The 24,538-nt window shown below is 35.0% G+C and overlaps 1 protein-coding gene across 8 annotated transcripts in view; it reads right to left on the reverse strand.

Annotated features, from left to right (window-relative positions):
• The window catches only part of Ankib1 (ankyrin repeat and IBR domain containing 1), a 156,545-nt gene that overhangs the window by 25,266 nt on the left and 106,741 nt on the right, over positions 1-24,538 (reverse strand). For all 8 annotated transcript variants that reach the window (XM_023706525.1, XM_023706527.1, XM_023706528.1 and 5 more), the window contains exons 10-11: positions 7,731-7,819; positions 1,677-1,807 (exon numbers count right to left, since the gene is read on the reverse strand). In XM_023706525.1, the coding sequence (XP_023562293.1) occupies positions 1,677-1,807; positions 7,731-7,819 (220 nt within the window). The remainder of the gene's footprint in view (positions 1-1,676; positions 1,808-7,730; positions 7,820-24,538) is intronic.

Here is a 24,538-nt window from a genome sequence, read left to right on the forward strand (position 1 = left end):
TGGGGTTTTCTTTAATGACCTATTTGTCACTTTTTAAATAATGCTCCAGAGGCACTTGAAAAGAAAACAGTCCACATTTTCAGAGCATTTTGACATATACATAAAAATAACATATATCTTAGTAACAGCTAAATATTATCTTCTAGGATGAAGAAAGAATATAAAACTTTAATAATTTGCATATTTTGTCATAGCATACAGTTGAATACAAATCATATAAGGAAAATTATTATAAGTGATTTAAAATATTTAACAAAAATTTAGATAAACATATTTGAAGGAAAAGTAAATAGAATAAGCCATGTCTTTAAAATAAGTAAGCCTTAGAGGACCAAATTTGTTATTCTGCTAAAATGCTTAATACATTTGATTCCAAAATCAAAAACTGCCTGCTGAATGATAACATTATGGTATTAATAATGGCATACTATGATTAAGTCTTTGTTTAAAAGCATGAATTCCACTACACATAACATGTTCTACCAACACATTTAAATAATGTTTTTAAAATATTTGATTTTGCTGCAGCAAAGTTATTACCTTTTAGATAAGCCTTCAATATTACCAAACTCCTACTTTTCAGTTTCTATTTTCAATGAAAATACCTCAGATATGAAGACTATTACATATACAGGCCAAGTATATAAAAGTTTTAAATGAAAGAGAAGTTTAAGCAAAATCTGTTTTAGCTGGATTATGTTTATGTAATCAGCATAGTTCATGAAAACATTTCTTTGCTCTGCACACATTATTAAGTAGTACTGGTAAGTGCAAAGAAGAAATAGACAGTGGAGGATTCCAGCTCAGCAGCCAGCTACTGGTTTTTATGGTCAGTCTATACTTCCTCACACATCTTGTTGCCTACAGCAGATTTTCCTAGGAAGGATGGGCACAGGGAATAGTATCGATGTTGGAGGCAAGTCTGTGTGTGCATTTTTCTCAGGACACTGCATTTTCTTTCTGTTTCTTAGGGAATCATTATTGCTCACCAACTTGATTCATTTACATTAATTTCGTAATAATCCAGACTTGCAAAATCATTTGCCATTCCTATGCAAGTTATAAGAATAATGATTACTAAGCTTCAGGGTTAAACATTCAAGTTAACTACAGAAGATACTGATAGAATGTATTTTATTGGAATCTTAATTTGAACTTCATATTTCAAATTAGCACAAAGTACATTATCTTCTCTATAATTTTAGATACAGATGACACTACCTATGAAAAAGAAAAATATAAGATATAACACAATTTTAAGACATAAAAGTTTACAAATGTAGGTATGGATTAATAAAGTGTTATTAGGCTAATTATACAATATTTATTTTAAACATTTGGTAGTTTCTTTCTGAACAGCAAAACTAGGAGGATATACTTTAATTCTCTAAAATAATGATTATTAACTTATTTTTCAGCCAAGTAGATCTTCACTGGCATTTTCATTTTCTTTTTTTCCCAGTACTGGGACTGAACTCAGGACCTAGCGCTTGCCAGGCAGATGCTTATGCCACTGAGCTATATCCCCAGCAATTGAGCTACATCCCTGGCTCATTTTCAAGATAATACTGAATTCTTATTTAATTGATGGTTTCATTAGCAAGTATTATTTTTGTTTTGGACCAACAAACTAAAATTCCAACGACAAAGCACAAAAATATTCTTTGCATTCTTACCTTAGCACACTGCATGTGATTGCAGCCCTCATTCTTCTGTATTGGAGACTTACAATTAGCACAAGGCTTGGAGTTAGTTAACAACCAGAGGCAATTGGCTGCATCCTCATATGCTTCACTAACTCCCACAACTTGGGGATATTAAGCACAAACAGAAAAATAAATGACACAGTGTACAACTTCAGGTAGAAACTCAGACTTCTCTTTGTAGGTTGTTTCTCCATTTGAATCATACATTTATTTTCCTATTAGGATCTATGGGAAAGTTTTTACCTGCTTCATTTTGAGTAGCATAATCATAAGTTAATAAACTCTATTCCAAATGTGCTGTATTTATAAACCTTGATTTAAGATGATTTCTCTGTAAATTTGAATCCAAATAACTAAGGAAACCCTCAAAATACTGGTTATTGTAGACAACAATTTTTTAACTAGGTCAGTTACAAGCATAAGAAATTCTTTATCATGGTGAAAAGCATGAAGTAAGAACATCTTTAAAACCCATGATTACTTTAGATAAATTTAAAGTGAATTCAATACAACATGCCTAAAATTAAACATCATTTTCCTCAAACCTGCTCCTTTCTAATGCCTGTCCCAGTAAACGATACGAAGATCACCTGCCTAGAATAACGCAGGACAAGTGCAATCTTCAACACACCCTCCTTGCTCCTTCACTCCTGGCATCCCATGGGTTCTACCTTTTCCTCATAGCTGCTTCCTTTCCATTCACTCTTTTTTACTGATTTAGTTAAGGTCCTCCATATCTCTTGCCTAGACAATGAAAGCATAGAAAACTAAGTATCTCCCCAGCTTCTTCCTTTTCCTATTCCTCTCTATACTGTCTACACAGTGATTTTTCAAAAATAAAAATCTGCTTAAAATCTTTCAACTGCTCCCCATCAACTGCAAGTGACTATAAGATAAAATCAAACTGTTTCAGCAAAGAACACAAAGTCCTTCAGGATCTAGTCCCCCGCTCGGTAAATTTCTTACACTTTCTCTATTCCCATAACAACGTTTACCTTTTATCTTTTAAACTCTTACCTATCCTACTTGGGATCTCAATCTTAAAGAAGGCCATTGTTTTTAAAGTTTCTAAATTTTACGTTTTATAAATTCTTCCCCTGTTCCAACAAAGACATTTACAGGCTGGAAAGAATTTTAGATACATAATTTAATAAATTTTTCCTGCAAGAATTCCAGTAAACAAGCCCCTTTCCTTTAGCTCTAACTGCATCAGTTTTTTTTTTTTTAAAGGATCACTTTAGATGAATATGGGCCTCTCCAATCAAGAATTTGTCTACAAGAAGATAGGTTAAAAAGGGTGGTGAAGGCAGAAAATAAGGCAGGAAAACAGATTCTTTTGAGTTTTTAACGTAAGGAAAAGTTATGTGATTATTAGATACAAGCCCCTGGAGAGGGAAGAGAGACAAAGATTTGGGCTAAAAACCCCTGGGAATTGGCTCCTATGAATTGGAGGGGCTGAGCACTGAGAATCTTTTCATAGAGCCTAGCAGTAAAAGGCTATCTTGAACCCTGAATGTCCATCTACCTAAGTCCGATTTAATACAACATCACCACAAGATCATTAATATTAGTCCTATCTCCATATAGCAAAGAGAAACAACAGCTGTAATACAGTGATCAGGTTTGATTCCAGCTTTACCTTTACTCATTTTGATAGGGAGTTCATGGGAAGAATTCCCAGAAACCTTGGTGGGGGGATCAGTTTCAGAAGAAATTTAGTATACTATGGTTAAGTGTCAAACTGTGGAGGAAATGCTGCTTAAAAAGGCATTGCTATAAAACCTAATAATTACTAAGTACATTTCACATTTAAAACATCAAATTTTTGTTTAAAAGTAGTGGCCTTTTCCTTCTCTTAAGCATCAACATTATTTCTAGCTCCAAGACTCTAACATACTCTTATGACTCTTTTGTCCATTGTTACAATAAATAAAGCACAAAGGCATGAAAACAAAGCAGCCCTGTGGACTGCAACATAACAATTTTTTTCTTATGCCTTTGGAGAGAATGCTAACTCTTAACTGCATTCTAGTGGAGTGCTTGAAGTAAATCATATTCAGAAAAGAACCAACTATTACTGTAAAAAATTATGCTGAAAAATGCATTTTTTTTGTTCTCTTAACTTGTTTAAGCTACATATCTATCTCTTTGTAATGCTACTTTAACACCTGTGATACCTCATCGCCCTACAAACTTTCTGAGTCATGACTAAAATATCAAACTTGTGAAAGAGTATCTTTTTTTTTTTTTGGCAGAACCAGGGATTGAACTCAGGCCCTTGCGCTTGCCAGGTAAGCACTTATTCTACTGAGCCATCTCCTCGGCCCCTGAAAGAGTATCTCTGATATGCTTTAAATACCAAACTCTTCTCCTTTCCTCAGTTAGATGTCTATTTTACCTTGATTTTCTTTTCCTAGATAATCTAGGTTTTTTTAAAAATTAATTTTATTGAGAAACAAAGAGCAATGAGACAGTTTCAAAACCGATTAGTAGGGCAGTTTCAATAATTAACACATTGCATATTGTTGTCTAAGAATAATGCTTATTCATAGTACAAGATGCAGACATGATATCCTGGCCAAGCACTACTAGTACAAATCTTTCTTCCCACTGAATTAAGAGAGAGTAGCTGTATATCTATCCTAACTATTTTGTATATACAGATACAAAATGGTCCTTCATTTGCATCTCCTTAGATAATCTAGTTATGTTTGGGTCTCTTGGTTAGAAACATTAACTTCATTTAGAGAAGAAGTACATTATAACAGAATTTCAGATCATATTAGTAGAACCAAAACGTATGCAAATGAAAAGTTACTTGTGAAGAACTGAACTGAATTGGCCTATAAATTAACTATCATTTCACAAAATATATAACCACTCCTGCTTCTTGTTCTGTCTAGATACAATAATTAATTTCAATGCTTTAAAAAAACTAGTTAAATATTTATAAGCAAGTATTTGAATTGAATTTAGCATATTTTCTGATGCTGCTGCATAACTACAAAAAGAGAAAATATTTAGTCCAAAGTAATATATAAACTTAAAACAGAATTTAGTCATACTCTTACAAAGTATCTTACTTTAGTAGTAGACTTTCTCTATTTTTCCTTTAAATATCATTCAAAATTTCATAAACCTAAGTGGCTGATAATAGTTCCTTTCTGATCACCTTATTTCAATGTGAAGGACACATATCACAGTAACAAAACTGTTAGGTGTTCCTTGGTGACTAGGGCTTTCAATGTGAAGGACACATATCACAGTAACAAAACTGTTAGGTGTTCCTTGGTGACTAGGGCTTTTTCTGCAGTTTTGGCTTCAGCTCCTTTTCTGGCAGAATACTTCTCAGGCATCTTCGCATTCGCTCTGACTCTCTAAGGATGATCTCCAGTCTTCAATTTGTGGTCTATTTCTGGCCACCAGTGGAAACCATGTACACACATGAATACTATTTTCAAATTTTTCTATTTCTTTCCTGTTCTTATGAAAATCATTATCACATGCATCATTACCATGTGCAAAGATGCTCTCTCACAAGTCCATCAATAATCTTTTCTCACTAGCCAGGTTTTTCTCCCTTTCTGTACAAAAACTTACCTGTGTATATGGAATGAGCAAGTCAATTTTAAAACAGTAAGGGATAACTAAAAAACAAAACCTCAAAATACTTGGTTTCTATCTCAAATCAGATACTTTTGGCAATTCTTTATTCAAGAATTAGATAGGGCAGGCGATATAGCTCAGTAGATTAAGTGCCTTCCTAGGCAAGTGCAGGGACTGGGGTTTGATCCCAGTTTGATCCTTACTTGCCATGCTGGCCCTGCTCCCAATGCATTGAGGTGGTCGCCAGGACTGGGTGTGGTGGTACACGCCTGTAACGCCTATGCCTGAGAGGCTGAAACAGGAGGATCACTACAAGTCTGACCTGCATAGTGAGACCCTATACCAAATACCAAAAACAAAACAAAACAAAAACCAAAAAATAAGATAATACATGGTAGACTAATGACTTCTTACAGTACATTGAATCTAGGCAACACACTAAATTTACAAGTTCCTAAAATTACACCTTCTTACCTCTCTAGTATACATGCCACCCCAACTTTGGCCTCACACACTGCCTGTCTTAAGTTCTCATAGCTTCCAACTGGACATACTCATGTAGCTTCAGATAGTGCTTCAACAGACCCTGATATATCATCCACACTTTTGAGTGAGCCTGCTCAGTAAGCATATCCTCTCACTCTACCCTCACGCACCACAGCCCTGGCCATCTTGAACTTGCAGTCCTTGAATATCTTATGCTATTTCACAGAAATGCCTTTCACTGTCTGGATGCCCTTCCTGTTCTGGTCATTGGGAATAACACTGATTAGCTTTTAAGCTGTAACTTAAGCACCAACTGTTTTTTTTTTTTTTTTTGCGGGACCGGGGATTGAACTCAAGTCCTTGATCTTATTCTACTGAGCTATCTCCCCAGCCCCACCAACTGTTTTAAAAAGCAGTGTTTCATAACCCTCTTCCAGAGATAACTGACCTCCTTGTTTTTCCCCCATATCCACAATTTATCACAGGAACAATATTCTTTTTTTTTTTTGTGGAACCAGGGATTGAACTCAGGTCCTTGTGCTTGCCAGGGAAGCGCTTATTCCACTGAGCCATCTCCCCAGCCCCCAGGAACAATATTCTTAAACAGCATTTATAATTCTTTTTAGCATTTACAATTGATATCTCTAAAATGTAAATCCTACGAGCATAGAAGGCATCCTATTTTTTGTATTTTCACATATATCAACTATATAATAAATACTACAAAAATAAAAAACCCAAATAAAATTTTCATTTGCATTAATTTGAAAGCAAAGAGCTATTTAAAAATACTTGAAGGGATGGGAAATTATTGCCAAGCACATGTAGTTATTTGCTAACTGTAGGCATTGCTGTGGGAACAGTTTAAAAAGGTGTCCTGCTGAGCACAGGGGCCTAAATCTGTAATTCCAGGACTCTGGGAAGCAGAGATAGTAGGGTCACAAGTTTGAGTCCAGTCAGGGCAATTCAGCAAGACTCCATGTCTCAAATTTTTTTATAAAGGGCTACAGATATAGCTCAGTATAAATGTTCTGGATTCAATTCTCAGTACTGGGGGGCAAAAGTCCCCTGAAAAACATAAAACCATTTTATCACTAAGCATGTGTTTTGTGTCATCCAATCTAACCTAATATTGCCCTCCTCTGTAGAATGAGATCACTAACATCATCTGATAGCATTTCTGTGAGGACAATAAAACAGCATTTATAGAAGTCTCAGTCAGTGATAACAGTTACAGATAGGCTATTTATAAAAGTAAATGTACAGAATCACATAACAGCAAAGAATTCACTTGTCTTATTCTTTACTGAAGTTTTACTAGAAATGAGAAGAGCTTTTCACGATAGGTCATATACGAGTTTCCCTTGAGGCACAGTACAGCTGGATGGTCCAACCAAGGCTAAAAAAGAAGGGCTAAAAAAAGGGGGACTTTTTTTTAGGAAAGATGATTTTTACTTGCCCTGTTTATATTATTAGGCTGGAAAGTCGTATCAGAAACATGGGAGTTTTGTATGATTTCTTTCAGCAAGAGTCTATTACATCTAGGGCCAGCCAGAAAGCTCATGGACTGAAGCATCTACTGGCAGAGCACCACAGCCAGAGTTCGACCCCTGGTGTGCTGCCGTGCTGGCCTGCTCCCAGGTGTGCTGAGATAGCACCTGAGACTGGGCATGGTGGTGCGTGCCTGTAATCCGAGCACTTGCGAGGTTTAAAAGAGGAGAATCACTATGAGTCCAATCTACATAGTGAGGTGAGACCCTGTACTAAATACATCTAAAACAATGCTGGTCAGAGGGACAATGCTAACCATGGGTTCCTCTCACATTAACAAATTTGAAATCTAATTCTTAAGTAAACATTGTAAGAAATGGGACCGCATTTTCTTGAATGCATCAGGAAGCATGTAGCCCAGCTAGCTAAAATTCCTCTTACGTTCTTCTGGCTTCATTTCAGTTATTTTTTGCAGCCAGTTTTTCCATGTTTGGCAGTCACATGGCTCGTGTGCTTCACCAAGGCACTCCCTAAGGAAGAAAGCAAAAAAAAAAGTTAAAAATATTCATCAGTATCAAGGTAAAAAAAAACAACAGGTGGGAAGCACTCTTCTAATTTTAAAGTTGTAAAAACTAAGGCATAGTGATGCGATATAAAACATATCAATACAGGAAATGAAAACATGATTCCAAAGCTTAATGACTTCTGAACAGTTTTGTTTGAAGTCAGTACATTAATTCATACATGTTAAAAGTTCTAAACAGATTACCCAGTATTTGTGTCCCTTATTTTATACGACTAAGCTGTAAAACATTTTGATCAATTTGGTTTTATTGTAACAAATACTTTAAAGTCTAGTTGCTCAAGGCATAGTCTTTAGCAAGTAGCATTGTTATTACTCATGGGCTTGTTAAATAAGAAGAGTAAGGCTTGTGAAACCTAAAGACTACAATATGCATTTCATCAAAGTTACCAATGACCTTTCTTCATTTTAAAGTTTGAGAAGCAATGTTTTTGGTCATGTTCTTACAATTACTTTATCTCCTATTTCCCAGATCACTGTTAGGGAAATCTTATTTTTATTGGAATTTGATAAATTTTGATTTAAACAATTAACAACATCAATTTATCATTTGCAATTCAATTTCATATTCTTAAGTTGTATAGCTACAAAAGCAGCCGAACATCCAATAGAGCCTATAGCCTTAATAAATTACTCATTTTATTCAATATGATGCTCTAAAGCATAATACAAAGGTCATTATTCCTGTTAACAAAATTTGGGCACAGAAAAACTGAAGCTGCGGATGATATCATCATCATTATTGTCATTATATAAATAATGATCTTATTTACAAAGGCAAAAAGTTTAAAACATACCAACTGACTCAAGTAGAGAGTCTTATAAACTAAGAGGTAATATTCTACTATAATAAGGATGTACCCATTCTATTTCACACTCATTTGGAAGATTAGTACTAAAACTAGAAAGCAACAAGTGTTGGTATAGGTTTGTAAAAAATAGAACCTCTAAGCATTACTGACAGAAATGTAAATGTTAATTTAGTTGCTATGGAGAACAGTTTGATGGTTCCTTATAAAGATAAACATAAAATTACCATGAGATTCAGCAATTTGACTTTTAGGTCTATATCTAAAAGAACTAAAAACAAATACTCTAAAAACATGTGCATTAGTGTTTTCAGCAGCATACAATAGCAAAAGGCAGAAACAACTGAGGTATCCATCAACAGGAGAGAATAAATTGTATAATCATACATTGGAATATTATCCTGTCACAAGAGAATAGTCTAAACCACGATCCAGTATGGATCAACATTCTAAACCACGATCAACATGTTGGGTGAAATAAGTCAGACACAAAGGACAAATATTGTAGAATTCTACTATAGTGGGCACCATGGTACATGTCTGTTGCTAATTTTGAGGGTAATGGAGGAAGATCACTTGAGTGTAGGAGTTCAAGGACAGTACGGGCAACATAGTGACACTGCCATCACAGAAAAAAAAATCTAGGAGTCAGAAAGTACAATGGAATTATCAGCATCTGAGGAGAGGAAATGAACAAATACTGCTTAATCAATGGTTATATAATCTTTTTTTTTTTTTTTTTTTTTTTTTTGGTGGAACCGGGGATTGAACTCAGGCCCTTGCGCTTGCCAGGCAAGTGCTTATTCCACTGAGCCATCTCCCCGCCCACTATAATCTTTGCAATTACAAAAAATTTCTTAAAATGTGAAGGGCTGGTTGATGAGCTGTGAATACAATTAGTAAAACTGAAGCACACACTTAAAAATGGTTAAATGATTAAAAAAAGGAGCAATTATATTACCTTTGGGGGTACATCCTTAATTTCCTAATTTATCTAATCTGGTGTTTGAAAAATATTTTCTATAATACTGGTTTTTATAGTGCTCCTAGTAACACACTGGGAACTTAACAGTCAAAAAATATTGGGTAGGGCTGGTGAGATGGCTCATTGGTCTAAAGCACCTACTTAGAACAAGCTTAGCAAAGCACAGGGACACGGTTCAATCCCCCAGCACCACATGCCAGCTGGCCCCGCCCCCTGGTGGGCTGAACTGGCCACACACACACACACACACACACACACTTAAATAAAAAAAAAAATTAAAAAAAAAATATTGGGTAGTTTAAAAATGAGAGTTAATATATCATTTTTGTGTAAGTACATATAAAAATCAACTCTGCTCTCCAGAAATATAAGGAATGTCTGTGATAATGTCATTGTACTAGCACACAAGAGAGTAAGAAATAGGCCACAGATCTAGGAACAGAATTTCCACATGGTGCTGAAGAATACATGTGCGAATGCAGAATTTACATTTTTCACAACTCATTAAAAAATCTGTTAATTATATCTCAACAAGGCTGGGAAAAAATCTTCAGATGCAAAATACTCTAATACATATGCAGTATCTAAAACAACAAATGAAAAATGAAACTAAAGTTTTAGATTTTTTTTCACCTGGAGATTAAATAGCATATTCACCCCCCCAGAACAAATAAACTAGTATAGTGGTTCTATAATGAGAACATTTTCTAATAGAAAAAATAGTAATGTGCAGAAAATTGCCCAATGTCTTCAAACTTAATCTAAAAAACCAGCACTTATTCAAAAGGTCACAAACAGACTTCTTAACACAAATCCTTAAGTCAAGGAGAGTTTAGAATGAAGTATTTCAAGCCCTAAAAAAAAAAATTTACAGCTCAGATTAATGCATCCCACAAAACTATCTTTCAAAATTGACGGAGAAATAAGATACTTCCATGACAAAGAAAACATGGAGAAATTCATGCCCACCAAACCACCCCAAAATGTTCTGAAGGATGCTCTAAAAAGAGAAAACGAAGATTACAACCCCAATAGAATTAATCCACCGTGCAAGGCAAACAATTAACAGAGGAGAAAGAAAGGGAGTCCACAAAAGGAAATGACATGACAAGGACAACTCAATACATATCAGTTATAACCATTAATGTAAATTGTCTCAATTAACTAGTCCAAAGAAGCAGACTGGCAGAATAGATTAAGAAACAAGATCCAGCCGGGGAGATGGCTCAGTGGAATAAGCGCTTCCCTGGCAAGCCAAGGGCCTGAGTTCAATCCCGGGTTCTGCAAAAAAAGAAACAAGATCCAACAACATGCCACATACAAGAAACACATTTAACTAATAGGGAAACTCACAGACTAAAACTCGAAGAATGGGAAATAACACTCCATTCATTACAAACCCACAAAAGAGCAAAGGTAGTCATCTACTTGCAGACAAAGTGGATTTCAAGCCAAGACTGATCAGAAAAGAAAAAGAAGGTAATTACCTCTTCTTTTTGTTAAAAGAACAATCCAAGAGGAAGAGAAGACAACCATAGATATATAGGTACCATATAGTACATGCAACTACATAAAACATAAAAGCACATGAACAATGAAATAAGCACTAATAAAATTGTAATGGGAGATCTTAATACCCCACTGTCACAAAAAGATCAAATAGACAAAAAAACAAAAAAACAAAAAAAAAACAACTAAACCAAAACAAACAAACAAAAAAGCAACCACAGAGAAATGTCAGAAATGAATCAAACTTTTGAACAAAGGGATTTAGTATATAGCTACAGAGTGTTCACCCCACAACACTAGAATACACATTTTTCTCAGCTGCACATGGGACATTCTCTAAAACAGACTACATACTAGCTTCAGAACATGCTTAAGTAAATGGAAAGGAATTGAAATTATCCCACACACATTATCAGATCACAGTGCAATGAAATTGGAAATCAGGCAAAATAAGTTAGAAAAATTTCACAAACACATAGAAATTAAGTAACACCTTCCTGAACAACCCATGAGCAACAGATGAAATTAAAAAAGAAACTAGACAGTTTCTATAATTAAATGATAATGCCAATATAACATACTTGAACTTATGGGATATAATACAAGCCATTCTATGAAGGAAATGTGTAGAACTAAATTCCCATGTCAGAAAAACAGAATGAGGTCAAAACAACTTATTGCTATAACCTCTAGAAAAAGATGAGTCAGTCAAACTCAAAGCTCATATAGGGAAGGAAGTTATAAAGATTAGAGCACAAATTAATGCAATTGACACCATGAAAACAATATAAAAATCAATGAATTGGAGAGTTGGTTCTTTGAAAGATTAAATAAAATTGACAAACTCTCAGCTGACCTTATTAAAAAAAAGGAAAGAAAAGACTCAAATCCATGCAGTTGGGAATGAAAACGGTAAAATCAAAATGAATCCTGCAGAAATCCAGACTATCTATTCAAGAACCTGTATTCTAAAGAGATGGAGAAAACAGAAGAAATGGGTAGATTTCTAGATACACATGAATTATCAATACTGAATCAAGAAGATATAAAGATTTTAAACGAGTATCAGTCAATGAAATTGAAAATGTAATCAAACTGCTGAATTCTATAAGAAGTTGAGAGAAGATCTAATGCCACTACTCCTCAAACTTCCTAATAAAATTGAAAGGGAAGCAATATTCTGAAACTCATTCATGGAAGCAAGCATTACCCTAATATCAAAACCAGAGAAGGATCCAACCCCCCAAAAAAGAAAGAAAGAAAGAAAGAAAGAAAGAAAGAAAGAAAGAAAGAAAGAAAGAAAGAAAGAAAAAAGAACTACAGGCCAATCACCCTAATGAACATAGATGCAAAAATTCTCAATAAGATATACCAAACAGAATACAGCAAATCATCAAGAAGCTTATACACCATGACGAAATAGGAGTCATTCCTGGGATGCAGGGATGGTTTGACATATACAAATCAACAAATGTAGCACACCATATCAACAAAGCCAAGGACAAAAAGCACATGATCCCAATAGATGCAGAAAGTACACATTTCTGAAAAAGTCCAGCACCCATTTATGAAAAAACCCTACTAGAATAGATGGTTTTATCTTAAGTTGGTAAAAATCATCTATAACAAACCAACAGCCAATACCATACTAAACATACAAAACCAGAAAGCTTTCACTTTAAAATCAGGCACAAGAAAAGGATGTCCATTATCATTTCTCGTATTCAATATAGCTCTGAAAACTTTAGTCAGAGCAATCAGACACGATAAATAAAAGGAATAAGGATAGGAAAGGAGAAAGATAAATTATCATGATTTGCAGGTGACATGATGCTCCACATAATGACTGCAAAAACTTCACCAAAAGACTTTCAGATTTAATAACCAAATTCAGTAGCATAGCAGGATACAAAGATAACACTCAAAAGTCAGTGGTATCCCTGTATACAAATAACAAACTCCCCGAAAGAGGATTAGGGAAAACATACCTTTCACAATAGCCCCAAAAAACAAAACCAAAAACCAAAACAACAAAATACCCAGGAATCAATCTAATAAGGAACTTTACAATGAACACTACAGTACTCAGAAAAAGGAGATTGAAGAGGATTATCAGAAATGGAAAGGTATCCCTTGTTCTTGGGTAGGAAGAACCAAAATAGAAAATGCTCACACTCCCAAAACTATTATACAGATTTAATGCAATCCCAATCAAAATATCAAGAACATACCTCACAGAATTAGAGAAAGCACTCCTAAAATTCATTTGGGATCAGAAGTGACCTAGAATAGCAAAGACAATTCTAGGCAACAAAGGTAAGACAAGGAGCATTACAGTCCTTTACTTGAAGTAATACTGCAAAGCTACAGTGATAAAAAACACAGCAAAACAAAAACAAAAAACAAAAACAAGCATGATTCTGGCAAAGAAACAGAACAAAGGTTCAATGGAACAGACTAGAACATGCAGAAACAACTCCAAACACACTTAGCCACCTTATCTTTAACAAAGGTGCCAAAAACCTTCATGGGAAGAATGATAACCTCTTTAATAATTGGTACTGGAAAAACTGGCTCTGCAAATACTGAGGACTAAGCCTAGACCCGTATCTTTCAACATGCACTAAATTAAAACCAAAATGGATCAAAGACTTAAATATTAAAAAACCCCTAAATCTGCAAGTAGAGAGAATATGTACAACTCTTCAAAATAGAGGTATATGCAAAGACTTTTTGAACAAAGCTTTGATCACACAGGAAATATTGAAAAGAATCAACCACTGGACTCCAATCTTATTAAAAATCTTTTGCATAGCAAAAGAAACCACCACCAGTGAAAAGACAGCCCATGGAATGGGAAATTTTTTTTGCCAGATGTTCCTCAGACAAAAGACTACCAGTTAGAATATATAAAGAACTAAAAAAAAAAAAAAAAAACTTCCCAAATTTAAAGGTCCAATAAAAAAATGGGCATCTGAAATTAATAAAACTTCTCAGATAAAGAAGTACAAACAGCAAATAAATATATGAAAAATGGTCAGTTGAGAAATGACAAGAAAACACTGAGATTCTATCTCACTATAGAAATAATGGCCATTATTAAGAAATCAACCAATAATAAATGCTGCTGGGGCTTCAGGGAAAAAGAAACCCTTCTCACTGTTAGTGGGCGTACAACTACTATGGAAATCAGTGTGAGGATTTCTCAAAAACTAAAACTAGAGGTCCCATTTGGCCCAGCTATTCTCTTTTTGGCTATTTTCCCTAAAGAATTTAAACTATCATATTTCTGGGTATAGGGGCACATTCCTACAATCCCAGTACTCGGGAAGCTGAGGCAGGAGGATCGCTGTGAGTATGAGGCCAACTAGGGATACAAAGTGATTTCAAAGCCAGTTTGAACTGCATAGTGAAACTTTTTTGGTCTGAAAAAGACCAAAAAAAAAAAAAAGAAAAAACCAACACCATACTAGGCCATGTATGCATATCCATGTTTATAGCAGTACAGTTTGTAATAGTTACAAAACAGCACAAATGCCAATCAACTGATGAATGGATACAGATGCAGTTTTTTTAATACAATGGAGAACTACTCCGCCATAAAATTTCTAGCTAAGTGGATAGGATCCTCTGGAGTGAAATAAACTGGACACACATGTGAAATACCACATGGTTTCTCTGGTGTTAAAAATGGAAACTGTATTATTATGCCTAAGATGTTTGCAATGCAGAGAGACAGTGAGGTTAAGCTTGATAGCCTAAATCGTTTGATAATAACAATAAGCTTGTCTTCTGGACGGTTAACAACCTAAGTTTGCAGACCAAAATTAGAGAAAAAGGAGGGCTACAAGGAAAGCCAACATTTTGGCCTTAACCTTCTAAGGTCAATTAAGACTCAGGACATATGAGAACTTGTACTGTAACGTCATGTACCTCGGTAGTGTCCCAAATTTTCTGATCAAGAAGATTATGGGGCCAAAGAGGAAAGTGATCGATGACGTAGAGTGTGCCTAAGGAGAGTCACATGGGGAGAAGACACTCTCTCAGGCTTTCACAGAGAGCACATTGGCCAAGCAATGGCCATGACTCATCCACATGGCTGCACTGACAAAGGTTCTACAATCTGAGGTACAAGATCTCAGGATAAATCCTGAGGACATTTCACTGACCTTCTCAGACCAAAAAGCTACAACTCTTGTTGCATAGGTCCTGTTTTACCTTGGTCTTAACCATCCAGTAGAAAAGTATGAAGACGAAATATAGGAAGTAAAGCCATGTTGTTATGTTGAGCAGTGGTGGACTCAGGTCAATAATTTCTGACATTGCCAGTTAAACAGAAGACCCAATACTATTATGGGCTGCTGGACTCTTTTAGAATATTTTGCTGAGTTTACACACCTATAATATTCAATAACGGAACTTAGAAAAAATAGGGTATACCGATGAATGTCCATTTTGCATCTGTGTATTCAAAGCGGTTAGGATAGATACATAGTTGCATTCTCTTAATAGAATGATTTGTTCTAACGGTGTTTGTAAATAGGATCTCAAGTCTGCATCTTGTACAGCAATTAACCACTAAGAAGAATATATGCAGTGTATTATTTGTTGAAACTGTACTTCCGATTTGATTTGAAACTGTCTCATTGCTGTTTATCAATAAAATTTTGAAAAAAAAATGGAAACTGTAAATAAGAACCAATATATATAATAGATATTGTGAAACAGGAGGAAAATGTTCAAATGGGAAGGAGGAGAGGGAAAGGAAGGAAGGGAAAATGAAAAAGGAGATAGAAGGAGAAAATGGAAACAAAAGATCTGTAAATAAGGAGAGAAAGGGGGCTGATAGGAGGGGATGGAAAACAACAACAACAACAACAAAAAGAACAAGCAAGATATACCATGTACAGGTACAAATTCCATGATGAATATTATCATTGTTTATCTAAAATGTACCAAGAAAATTAATTTTTAAAAAAGCAAAAGGCCATAATTGCTTCTCAATGTGCCTGGCTTTGAGGCTGTGTTGAAGGCTTTCTTCTCCACAACTTTCAAGGACAACACAGACTTACACATTACTTGGGTGCTAGTCCAGGCAGTTGGATCTGTTTAGACTGTTAGAAAAGCTTGGCACAGTGTTTTTGTTTCCAATACAATACAAAGAATGGGCATTAAAGGGAAAAGCTTACAAACAAAAGAGGTGATAACAAGGACAGCTAATAGAAAGACAGCTAAAGGCTGCTATCTGTTCAGTAATACTAAGTATCTTTGAGTGCTAAGGCTCCAACGGATGCAAAGAAGTCTAACAATTTCTGCCAGATATAAAAGGTGACTGATAATCTAGATTTTATAAATAGTCCTGCTGACATTGGAAATCTAGATTTCCAAAGAAAGTTTAATCAATGACTGGTAACAAATATTCTTGAGGACCTCCTAGTATTTGTTGTTGAAATGACCTCATAACATCAATATAATTATGTTTGGTGTGGGGCGGGATCTTGGTACAAGAACAAGTGAATCTTCGCTAGTGATACCAATGAAGTGAATCTTCTCAAAAAAAGAAAAATGCTCTTATAAGAGATTATAAAGGAAATAGAGTTTGTTTAATATAAATTTCATGGCCCTGTCCAAAGTGACTGGAGGTGAACCTAACATCAACAGTTCAAAGAACGGTTCTTCCCTTGAGAATGTGATAATATGCATAACTGCTGGCAGGAATACTGTACATAGAGTCTCCAAAGGGTGAACAAAAACTCTGCTAACCTTTCAAGCTTCATTACTGAAGGAAGAAACTGCCTATAAGGCAATTTCAATCAAATGTCACTTTAGAACTTCATTGACAACTGTAAGTGAAAATCCTCATTTTTATAGTTATCCTTCTTAGCTTACATTTTTTAGTCTACCAGACATTGTTCTCAATACCTGCAAGTTCTCTTGTTCCTTACAATTCTTTTTTGAAATTGGTATCACTTATCCCTATGCTATAGCATTGAGAAGTTCAGTAATCTGTGAAAAATCATAAGAGGAACAAGTGGATGAGCTAAAATCTGAAGCTAAATGTCTGATTCCAGAACTCTTGCTGGTAAATACATCTGATGAGAAGGCTTTTTATTTCACTGCAAGAGAAGACACTTTGTTTATTCGAAAGCCATGCAGCTAGGTGGTGGCAGGTCAAAGTTTCTTCTCTTTTTTTTTTTTCTGTTGGTATCAGGGATTGAACTCAGGACCTTGTGCTTGCCAGGCAAACACTTTTCCACTGAACTATCAGTGGCAAGCACAAGGGCCTGAGTTCAATCCCTAGTTCCACCAAAAAACAAAAACAAAAACAAAAAACCCCCCCCACAAAAAACGATCTAAGTTACAAATCAGGTTCTGTGTCTCCCAGAACACTATCAATCTATGACGTACTGAATTTTATGAATGGAACTCTCATGCCGTATTTCTTTAGGAATGTTACTCTGACAAAGAACATCAATTATTATTTTTTTCTTTTTCTGGGTTGTGAAGAGCTGGGGAATGTTCCATTAGTCAGCAGAACTCTGATATTTTCATAGCTAGATACTACCAATCTGGAATAATCTTTTTTTTTTTCTGTAAGTATGGCTATTAAGCTAAGAAACTGATTAAGAGAATATGACATACAATTAAGTTTGCAAATAAGGGTAACTTCAACAATTTTGCCCACAGAATTCTTGGCTAGTTTCTTTGTTAAGTATGTGGAGAGATAGATAATATATGAAAAGATTGTTTTACATAATATTAATGATCTTAACAAAGAGAGTAGGCATTATCAAAATCCTTATCATAGATACTAGAGAAAAATGTAATGAGGCGGTAATTTTAATGCAAAGATTCATTTTCAGAGATTTTTGTGAAAATGTGACAAGTGTGCACCTCGTACCCTGATTCACTGGAACTCAAGTGGGCTGGAAACCTGACACTGTGGTTCCTTAACTTGTTCATCACTATGATTCAAGCGTTCCTACCAATTTCAAGTTTAAAGTATGTTTAACTGTTGATGGGTTTGGAAGAGAAATGCCAAGAAAGTCTTTTACTGATTGTCCCTGAAGGTACTGCTGACAACAAATCTTTAAAAGCTTGTCTAAGAGACTTTGTACTAGCTCAAAGGGCAAGAAATGATATAGTAGCATTTCTACTTACAATAACAAACAGGGGAGAAGGTCATTGAGTTCTGAATACCAATGAGAGATAATTTTGTCTAAGTCAGAAAAAAACTCTATATAAACGGTAGGAGGAGAAAGCATCTGAGGGAGTTATATAAAAAGCACAGAACTTGCTTTGTGTTGTGAACAAGTTACAAAAGAAAGGGTTATCCTGTCCTGGGAATGGAAATGCCTACTATTACCTCTCTCCCGACAATGCATATATTCAGTTATATCTAAGCAGATGTCTCTGGGTCAGAGCTCAGCTGATTCTGTCACGTGTAGTTTCAAAAAGTTATCGCCATTTCTAGTTTGCACGATCACCTTTAGAAAATTATGTGAGCTTTTTTTGGGAAACAAAGGAATAAAGTCACATGCCTCTATTTTGTAAAGCTCTGTCTGGCAGTTCCCTTTTACAGGAAGAGATTTGCTTCTTACTGGACTAAGAGATAAGGGTGGCAGGAAATGTGACCACTGCTGTTTACATTTAGGGATCTTGGTCAACACTCTTATGCTATATGAATAAGAGTAAGAAGCTAAAAATATAAAAACAGGGAATATACATTAGTGTCTAGCTGGGCATACTGAACATGCCTGTAATCCTAGCACTTAGGGATGCTGAGGTAGGGAGGTTGCTACAAGTTGGAGGCCTGGGCTACTTAGCGAGTTCAAGGCCAGCTTGAACTACATAGTGAGACTCTGCCTCAAAAACCCCAATCCAAGAAAATAAAATGTAGAGAGATGAAGAAGGCAATGTACAAATCCTACAGACTGTCAAGTAATTCAATGAATACAATGCTAAAAGGCAACACATTAAGCTGAAGAACTTAAATCTGAGTTTGTCCTTCATAAAGAGTATGACCTATTTTGGTACAGTTATTTATCTTGAGTCAACTTACTACTTGGTTTATACAAAGAAAACAGGAAAGAGTACAAGAAAGTAAAAGCTAAACTACAGTGAAAATTAAAACTCAACCACAGATACAGAGCTTAAAACAATGGGCATCACAGGTTTTTCTATTCCCTTCAGAACTATTTTTCTCTGATCACAACAAATGCTGATTTTTATCTTCTGGACAGTTTACTAATTTTTGTTTTCCTTCTTTTAGCAAATACAATTAATTCTTTACATAGCCTTTTCAACCAGGACTCCCAATATGATCCATGGAACTTAGAAAAATATTTATGTCATGATTTTTAAAAATATTCCCAAGGATGATTAATTTATAAAATTAATAAAATTCTAGATGTATAGGATACACAGAAAAGGTGCCATAGGGCACTAGAGTTTAATTTACTCACATAACATCACACTGACTCAAGAGAAAACTCCCTCATTACTCTAATATTCTTTCTTTAAAGTAGATTCATATTTATCTAAATTCTATTTATCTGCTAACAACAAAGCTGATGAGCATTCATTAACTCCCATCAGTTTCTATGCTTCTAGTAATATTTTTACTGCTTGGACAGTGAGGTACAGATAGTAATCAATCATGAATAATAATAAAAATGTAAAGCTCTTGTAAAATATTAGAAATGTTCTAATTTAAATATTTTGATTAAATATACACTAATGTAAATTACTGTAGAACATGTGGATAACTATCTTTTTCAGTACTTTGTTGCTATTTTATTTGCTAAGACAATTTAATCGCAAAATGTAGTATTTACTTTTTTTCTTTTCTGGAACCGGGGATTGAACTCAGGCCCCTGCGCTTGCCAAGGAAGTGCTTATTCCACTGAGCCATCTCCCCAGCCTAGTATTTACTTTTTATTTATGTTTTTTTTTTTATTTTTTTATTTTTAGGGAAGGGTCTACAGGTTGTTCAGGGTCTCACTACTAGATCAGACTTGTAGTGATCCACCTGCTTACACCCTTCCAAGAGCCTGGATTATGCACACCATCACTCCTAGTCTCACTTGCCAGCTCAGTGTACCCTGGGAGTGGGGCTGGCACGCCAGGCCCAGGGATTGAAACCCAACCCCCCAGTCCCCTGCACCTGCTTGCAGATGCTTTAATCTGCTGAGTTATTTGGCTGGCCCTTACAAAATGTAGTAAACATGGGGCTGGGGAAATGGCTCAGTGGAATAAGTGCTTCCCTGGCAAGCGCAAGGGCCTAAGTTCAATCCCCAGTTCCCCTTCCAAAAAAAAGAAAAAAAAAAAAAACAACAACAAACTCCAAAAAGCCAAAACAAGTAGTAAGCAGGGTAATTCAATGTAATGAATTATTCCATTGATTACAATACCCAAGCACATAGTGCAGGAGTTAGAAAAATTTTTTTGGTAAAAGGTTAAATAGAGCAACTACATAAAACCTTGGATGTTGAGTAATGTGTTCACTGAGTATTCCAGAAGATGAACAACATTTCTAAATAATTTTAACTTAATATGCAAGTGATGTTTTGCAATAAGAGCAGTACATGACAGCAAACATCACATGTTCACAACTGAGCCAATGGTCCCTCTCCCCCCTGCAGGATTGTGGGTGATTATCTTCCAACAGCAGGAGATTATGGGGGAGATCTTATCTGTAGAAGAGGATGAGAAAAAAGCAGAGGAATCCCTCACTGTAAATGAGATTAAGGAGGGGTATAAAATATGAAACAGCATAAAATTCTGTAGAAAAACAATACCCAAATAAGGTTGTAGCAGAGTCAGTAATGAATCTGTTTAACAATAATGCAACGTCACATTTCTGCAAAATCTTTGAAAGGAGGTAAAAGCAAGTGTCACTGGTTAGGTTTCTTGTTAAAACTGCATGAAAAGAAAGATTTTATTGAGCCAGTAGAAGACAGTAATTTCTTAATGATAGCAAAAGGTGTCTTACACAACAACCCTCTTCGTTCTTTTCTCTCACTAACCATGAAGGTTTTCAAAGGTTAATTGCAGCTTAATTGGTTTTCTTTATGTTTTGCATTTTCTGTATTATTTTTCATTATATTACAATACTCACTTCTATGAGTATTTTTGGATGTAGAGTAAATCATCTGAGTTTCTGTTATTTCTTATGGGACATTCACTTTGACATATGAGTGCTTTGGAGTACAAGCATGTTTCCAGAATGAAATATGCTTGAAAACCAAGATTTCATTGTACTTTGAGTTATTCCCGCCATTTAATTTCAGTTGTAATTATTCAATTTTGTTGCCATAGCCTCAAATCAGATATAACACATAAGGAAACTGGCATGAAAGGATGGGGTTGTGTTTCAATGAAAGCTCATTTTCAAAAACAGGTACGGATAGTAGTTTGCTGATCTCTGACTTCAAGTGTAATATTATATGGAGGCAGGGGGTTAGTCCAAATGAATTAGAGGAATTAAAGTAATCTCTTGCAATCTATTGAGTAATAGTAGAATGAAACTAAAAATAGCAAAGGAAATCACAGAAACTTTGAAGACACATGGAGACTAAATAATACATTCCTTTTTTAGGTGGGGGAGGAAGAGGGTTTACCAGGAATCAAACTCATGACCTTGTGCTTGCTAGGCAGGAATAACACTCTTGAGTTGAGTTACAGAAGAACTCAGGAAAGAAATTATAAATTTTCTTGAATTAAATAACAATGGAAGCACAACATACCAAAGTCTATAGGACACAAGAAAGCAGTTCTAAGATTAAAATTTATAGCTACAAATACTCATTAAAAAAATAAAAGATTTAAAAAATATACAAAAAGAGGAATCCCAAAATAAATAGTGATGCATTTCATGGTTCTGGCAAAACAAGAGCAATCCAAATCCAAAAGATGTAGAAGGAAAGAAATTACAAAGATCAGAGCAGAAATCAATGAAATTGAGACTAAAAAAACCCAAGGGTTTAATAAATCAAAGAGCTGATTCTTTGAACAAATAGATAAGACAGATAAACCCTAGGTCAAATTTCAAAAAAAGAAAAGACTTGTTATCAATGTACTTAGAAACGTAAAATGTAAAATCATAATGGACACTGCCAAAATCCAGAGGATTATAAGAAATTATTTTGAAAATTTAGAAACCAATAAATTGGAGAATCTACAACATATGGATAAATTTTCAAACATATATGAATTAAAAAAATTGAACAAAGAACATATAAAGCCTAGGACACATCTATAAAAAGCTATTAAATAGAGGCAGTAATAAAAATCTTGGATCAGCACCACAGGCACTGACAATCACCTGAGACTGTGCTTGCTCTCATTCTCTCTCTCTCTCTCTCTCCCTCCCTCCCTCCCTCTCTCTCTCTCTCTCTCTCCTTCAGTATGAGGGGTTGAACTGAGGGGACCTTGAGCTTGCCGGGCAAACACTTATTCTACTGAGCTATCTCCCTGGCCCCAAAAGTCTTACACATAAGAAAAAACTGGATCTGATGAATTACTGCTTCATTTTAAGAGAGTTTTAGATCTAGTGAAACCCTCCTAAAATTCTTCCATGAAATTGAAGAAAAAGATGCTAAATATCAATGCCAAAGTGATTCCTTCAAGCTAGTATTACTGCCAACATTCAGAAAGAATAAACAAAAATAAAAAAGAAACTATATCCCAATTCCTTTAAAGAACATAAAAGAAAAACAAACAAAAAAACCAAACCAACAAAAACAAAAACCAAAAAAAACCCACAAGATACTTTCAAACAGAATGCAAGAAATAATTAAAAAGATCACACATTATGACCAAGTTCGTTTTATCTCAGCGATGCAAGGATAGCTCAACATACATAAATCAATTAATTTAACACAACACATAAGCAGAAGGATAAATCAGGTCATCTGAATAGATATGGAAAAATAATTTGAAACATCTGACTTCCATTCATGATAAAACCCTAACACAAATAGGTATAGAACATCCCGACCTCAAACTGATGTAAGCCATTTATAACAAACCAAATATTATGTTATAAATATGAATTAACAAAATTGAAGAAAGAACATATAAAGCTTAGGACACACACATTAAAAAGGTATGAAACAGAGGCAGCAATAAAAATCTTATCTTTTTTATTTTTGTTGGTTCTGTCTGAACTTTGGGGGTAATGCTAGCTTCAAGGAATCAGTTTGGCATTGATATTTGGCATCTTTCTCTTCAGTTTCATGGAAGAGTTTTAGGAGGTTTTCACTAGCTCTAACATATGATGTTGATCAGAACCTAAAATGAGGAATAAGTCCAATTTTGCCACTCTTGTTCAATATACAGTGTTACCTTGGGGTTCATGAACTTAATTTGATCTATGATTCTGGAACAGATGGCCATGTTCATTTTTCTGAAGGAAACTTGGCTGTGGCTATCTTTGCTATCCCATGCAGAGTTTACAAAAAAAAGTTCTGCTAAATATTTCTCTGTGTGAACCAAATTGTTCACAAGCAAAAGTGTTTATGAACTAATGTATCAATGTGATACTCAAAACTTGAGTCACAGCAATCAGTCAAGAGAAAATGAAAGGGTAGCAAATAGAAAACAAGTAAAACTATCCTTAACTATAGATAACATGATTCTTTACATACAAGATCCAAAATCTCCAATAGCAGACTCATAACTAATAAACTCAGCAAAATGTCAGGCTACAAATTATCACAAAAAATCAATACAGTTCCTATAAACCAATACTGAATCCACCGAGAAAAAAAAAAAAAAATCAGGAAACAACCCCACTGATTTGAAAAAAAAAAAGACCAAAATAAAACAAAACAAAAATCCTAGGAATTAACCAAACCATGGAAGCAAACAATCTCTATAAAGAAAACTACATATTCTGAAAAGATTCATGAGGACATTAGAAAGACAGTTCAATAGACAAAATTAGTACTGTCAAAAGGGCCATATAGTAGTCCCTGACTTACAAATATTCCAGTTGTGAATTTTCACAGATATGACAGACTTCATATTATCAATATATATAGCTGCAAATAAATCATGGAAGCAGTTCATGTGGAAGTAGTGCCACAGTTGTGCTGCTGTGTGCTTACTATACAGTGTGACAGCATACAGTAGTACAGTCCTAATTAGATATTCAGAAACAAAAGCTGTGGTGATATGAAAGGGACTGTTAAATAGTGCAAAGAAATATACAGTATGTATGTGTGTCCAAAGTGTGTAAATTCACTTTGTCAGACTAATCAACAGGTCAAACTTGGGCCAAGGAGATGGCTCAGTGGAATAAGCGCTTGCCTGGCAAGCACAGGGGCCTCAGTTCAATCCCTGGTTCCACCAAAAAACC

The sequence above is a fragment of the Octodon degus genome, unplaced genomic scaffold, assembly GCF_000260255.1.
Source record: "Octodon degus isolate 3935 unplaced genomic scaffold, OctDeg1.0 scaffold00262, whole genome shotgun sequence".
NCBI classification, from domain to species: domain Eukaryota; kingdom Metazoa; phylum Chordata; class Mammalia; order Rodentia; family Octodontidae; genus Octodon; species Octodon degus.